Here is a 5608-nt window from a genome sequence, read left to right on the forward strand (position 1 = left end):
TATGAATAATGTCGAGTTTTACATCAAGGCTCACCCGAACTGTTATTATAAGGAATATGCGGGGCATTTTCGATAATTAATTTTTGTACAGCAATTTTTGTGATAAGTTAATGTCTGAAGAGGGCCTCGATCCGATAGCCGAAACTTGTAATTTAAACTGTGTTTTTTTTTTCTAATTTTTTTCATTTTTACTTTTCTTCATTTGTAATTTATTCTTTCCAATTGTGCAACAATTTAGAATTAAAGTGTTCGACCCTTCATTTATTGTCATTTATTTTGTATACGAAGAGTCCTTCTATCTGTTAAACGTTCACTAATTTATTTTCTCGGTGAGAATAATGCTGAGATGAGAGAATTATGCTTTAATTAATATTCGACAAAGAAACGAAAAAATCTACTAATATTCGAGGGCCTCTTGCACGGTACGTGATATCGGCTGCTCGATTGCAGGTCTGCTGTTTCATCGAGGCGTTCTGATGTCAGGCAGCGCGCTTTCACCGTGGGCGTTAGTGAGAGGCGCCGCCAATTACGCCATGCAGGTCGCCAAACACCTAAATTGTTCATCGGTGAGTACCAACAAACATGTCCTCCCGATCCGCGCCGAAATGATCCTACGCGTCAGCCTATAATTTCATTAACCCTTCTACCCAGAAACCTTCCTCCTCGAAAGTCAACGTAGAATTCAGCGACACTGGAAATATGGATCGACGCAGCTTGCACATGCGTGCGTTTAAGAATCTATCAGATATATAGTGAGTACGTTACTCACTACAAAAATGTGTCTACAAAAAGAGACTGGAATTGAAAACTTACTTTCGAAAGAAGAAATGTTATGAAACAATTCAATAAGATCAATTTAATACATATTAATAAAATTTTATAGTTTAAGTGACATTTTTGTCATTTGGTTTTAATTATTATTTTTACTTTCTTAAATTTGTTTTTTTTTTTTTTAAGCATATTCACTTTTTGTCGAAATAATTTGTTATCCGGGGATCTCAATCAACATCAAACTTTTACTTTCAAATGTAATATTTCTTAACAATATTATTTTTACTTTCAAATATAATACAGAAAAATCTGTAATTCATTCCACAATTTTTTCATTTTGTTCAAAAATACGTGTAACATCCTTAACCGTAGCAGATGAAATTAGATTTTGTGGAATTAAAACAGAATGCCCTTTTGGGCAAAATTTAAGCCGAATCTCTCCGAAAGTGGGAAAAAAAAATTTGGAAAAATTCAAAAGCTCTGCGAACACAGATTTGACTTTACGTGACAGCGAACGTGATGAATCCAGCGTTAAATTCGAACACGCATTTCGTTGATTTCAGTTTACAGGATGAGACCGATCGACAGAGTACAGTGTGCTCGTAATATTTCATCGTGTCGATGTCTCTCTCGGCTCTTAATTCTTATTCGCTCGTTTTCGAGCTCGCATAATTCGCGATAATTCCGATCGCCGGCGACGAAACGACCGCGTAAAAGCGGGCGGGCATAAATTAAAATATCAAATGCGAGTATACTCGCGCACCCGGTGTTTTTACAGCATTAATTACGCAATACCAATTATATTAACGGTGCGTTTCAATTAAGCTAATATACACTCGAGACATCGGCCCCCAATAGGCGAGTGCGCGCGCACTTTCAATAAAAGGGACGTTAAATTTCGCAAATTGCAAACCGAAGCGATGGAAATTCGGTATACGCGCACAGCTATAATTATTCTATCAGTTAGATATTTCTTGATTGTACGAATATAATTAAATAATATAGTTTTGTATATCGACTTAACAGGAAATAATATGAAATTGCAGGAAATTATAGCTATCTGAAATTTCAATAAAAGATACCGCCGTATCATTATTGCATGGATTCGTCATTCCCATCCAAGCCATTGTTATCTTTTTCCCATTCTTCCCCTTTTCTCCGGATACCCTCCTGCGCTAGCGAGCGAGCCATGGAAAATATGTTGTCCTCGGTTTGACGGTTATTTTATTAAAGGTGAATTACGTACTTGGCTCACTTTATAACCGCAAAGCCACCGTGACGTATCCTTTATTGAAATTGATATGCAACGCTGTAAATTCCGGCGACGATATTCCCGATCCGGTCGGAAAGCCTCGATATCTACAAGCCCGTCGCGTTTTCTCGTCCATCAAAAATAACGCAATAAAAGATACCTCGGTTCCAACAGTGTTTTCCCAATTTCAACTTTCCCCTGTGGATATTTCGGCTCTGTGGACGGTGCGGACGAAGGCGGGGATGGAAATAAAATTGATTCCCGCTACAAGTGCGCCGATCCGAGCGGCATAATATAATCCCCATCTCAATTTCCATTTTGCACGCCGCCATTTTTCCAGGGCATGCTTTGGAAACATCGAGAAACAATTGACGTAATCCTCGTTTAATCGTTACTTTCAATCGCGAACCACAAATCGCGACCGTTTAGGCTTGATAAACCGTATTTTTCAACTAACAATCCGGAGCTTTTTCAAATTGATATTATTCGGGGAAAAAAAAGCAAAGAAAAGGAAACAAATTTCGATTTTTATCCAATTTCTTTTTTGTGCAAATTCTTTTTTCAATATCAAATACAAACACTCTCTCTCTCTCTCTCTCTTTCTCTCTCGCAGTTATGTTTATTTCCTAACAGTCCATTGAACAAAGATTCATTTTTAAAGATATTTTGTCTGCACAATCAGCTAAAAATATCAGCCAAAAAAAGGTCAATATTAGCTTAAAAAATTTTGACCATAAATATGCCCAGAGATAAAAAAAACTGCAAAAAATGAAATAACAAATAGTCTCATTGATATTTAAAATAATGATATTTACTTGAAATTTTATAGATGAATAATTTTCAAATGAAATGAATCCAAATAACCTTTTGCGCGAATATTTATTAGAGTTTTATTGATACAAGTAAAAAAGTTGATTTAATTCGTAACGCTGATTAAATTTGCTACTATAAAATGCGATTTTATATAAGAAACGAAAGCCAGAAAATTAAGTAACTTTCATGCTTATAAAAAAATTGTTGCTCAAATTTGACACATACGTAATAATAGAATAATCTATGCAAGTTTTATATTTTTGATAATACTCGGTGCGATAACACATCCATCCTTAAGGTTATATTAGATATAATATCTGCAAAAAAATTAAAATCTATACTGTTTTACTATTTATTTCTTTTAAATTATTATGTACACACATAAATCTATTCGATAAAATCAATATTTATATTCAATGATACAACATTTATTATTTAAATGAAAATTTTCTCATTTTACTTTCTTTTTACAAAAAAACACGCCAGTTCTCAATAAAATCATTATTAATCGAGGTTCTAAATAGCCGCCGAACCACTATTTATATTACTTTCAAATAGAAAGCACAACATGGAAAAATCTATTATTAAATTTTCTTATATTGTTATTTGTTTCCGTTATATCGCATTTTCTTCATTTCGAGGAAAAAATACGTATTGACGTATCCTTAAACGATAAATTCTTGTTACGTTGGCGCGACAAGTGCTTCCTTACTTTTCGAGAAAAAAAGGGAAAAGAAATCTTTTATTTTTTCATCCGTTTATCGCACGCGATAAACTGCGCATAATGCACGAGATAACTCATGTGGCAAATCGCCCGAGCATAGCGGAAGGCGTTTCAGAGTTGACGCGTTTCGCGCGGGACGTGGGGGGGATCGTGTCGGGAAAGGGTCGACATTTTCCGGCGGCATTTCCCGGCGAGGATATACCGTCGGAACAAGGCGGGTGCGGCCTTAACGAGGCTACCACCCTGCGCTGGCACACCATCGCCGGGCAAGGTAAACAAGATTTTCGTGCGTCTCTCAGCTGAATTCGATGGCGCCCGAAGTTGGAGACCGAGTGCCCGCCGGCCTCACCGAGGCCGATTCGCTTTAATTTCGGGCTCGCACGCAAATGAATTGCTTTAGCGTTGGTAATCGTCTTTGGAAATCCAGCTCCCAACGCAGACACGGCGGTTACCCGCAATCGAATGTCGAATCGCCCGCTGACTAAATGCAACGTCCTGCATGTGTGTAAATTGCCCGTCCGCACGTGGACCATCGTTCTCGATCGAACGAGGAACGCGTCTGATTGTGCCGATTCCCGTCCCGATAAAATTACCCGGCACAATCGCGTTAAATGTTACGACTTAATAGGGTATCCCGCCGCTCCTGGTCTTAATTGTAATGACCGGTTCTATGGCCAATCTGGAGCTCCGTTTTCTAAAACGGGAATGTCGATGAAAATATTAACAGCGATCATTCAATTTTTCACATCGCTCGTGTAAATTGTAATTAAATGTTGATTACGATCTACATTACATATAGTTACGTTTTATTACTGTAATTAAACACAATTATGATTCTGTTAATTTCGAAGAAATTAAATGTGGAATATTATAATTTATAATTTAACTTATTTCCCTAGAATCTAATTTCGCAAATTACATCTTTTTTAATTTCTCGGGAGGAGATAAATAAATATATAGGAGATAAATTTGCACGTGCTAAAAATAACAGTTTTCCCTAAGAAAAATTCTGAAGAAAAAGGTAATGGACCAAATAAGAGGAGGTTTTTTTTTCCTCATTAAATATAATGTACTTTTATCTATATATTGAAAATATGTCTATATTAAAAAAAAATGTTTATACAGATTTATTATTGTACAATATATAAAAATCATGCACTGCAGCAGCTATTTCTTCTTAAAGATGGAAAACTTTGTTATCTTATATTTACTCTGTAAGAGAAGATTGAAAAATATTTAAAAACGTTAATGTCCCTCTTTTTTATCTCGTTTAAATATAAAAAATAAAATGTAGCAATAGATTCTAATGGTTATGATTTTTCTGAAGTGTCGATCTTATTTTTTATAGGTAGCGGAAGATCCTCAGGCTCTGTTAAAATGTCTGAGAGATGTGTCTTTGAGTGAATTGGTATCGGTGCCTGTTAAAGGGCTGGAGTTCGCACCAGCTTTTGGCCCCAGTATAGACGGCGTTATAATCGATCCTGGCGATCCCGAGGATCAGGACTACACCCTGCAAGTCGACACGATCAATACGCTCAACAACATCCTTCTGAGAAAGGACGTCGTCGCGAAACTGTCGAGGTATCGTAACTCCTCTTTTTGTTTCAATCGTTATAACTAGCGAAATCGAGCATCGAGGCAAGGGAAAATAAATAGCGCGAGAAACACAATACCGGAGTTCTGAAGGAATATCACCAAGAAAGATAAAATCGCATCCTACAACATTGAGAATAACTCTTTTATTCCTCGTTGAAAAATACGAAAAACTCTACTACAAACAAGACTGTAGAGGTCGAATAAATCTCAGCGACCAAAGTGTAAATGAAAGATCCTAGTATTTAAGAATTGATTTAAGAACTCAAATGGAGGTCGCTTAAACGTTTTACAATTACATTATTAATTATTCCGTAAATTGTGACATTTTCTATTAGCAGCACTGGAAGAAAAGATTGATTGTTGCAACAATTTACGTAGTAAAATACGGCATATTTTTAATATTTTTATATGGTTGCAGCAACCAGTTTTTGGTTGTCTATCCACAATGTCAA

At 36.2% G+C, this 5608-nt stretch overlaps 1 protein-coding gene across 1 annotated transcript in view; it reads left to right on the forward strand.

Annotated features, from left to right (window-relative positions):
* The window catches only part of LOC108749537 (neuroligin-1-like), a 70411-nt gene that overhangs the window by 60182 nt on the left and 4621 nt on the right, over positions 1 to 5608 (forward strand). Inside the window, exons 4-5 of the mRNA XM_018488295.1 lie at positions 451 to 566; positions 4909 to 5141. Of these exons, the coding sequence (XP_018343797.1) occupies positions 451 to 566; positions 4909 to 5141 (349 nt within the window). The remainder of the gene's footprint in view (positions 1 to 450; positions 567 to 4908; positions 5142 to 5608) is intronic.

This window comes from Trachymyrmex septentrionalis, unplaced genomic scaffold (genome assembly GCF_001594115.1).
Source record: "Trachymyrmex septentrionalis isolate Tsep2-gDNA-1 unplaced genomic scaffold, Tsep1.0 scaffold3, whole genome shotgun sequence".
In the NCBI taxonomy this organism is placed as follows: Eukaryota; Metazoa; Arthropoda; class Insecta; order Hymenoptera; family Formicidae; genus Trachymyrmex; species Trachymyrmex septentrionalis.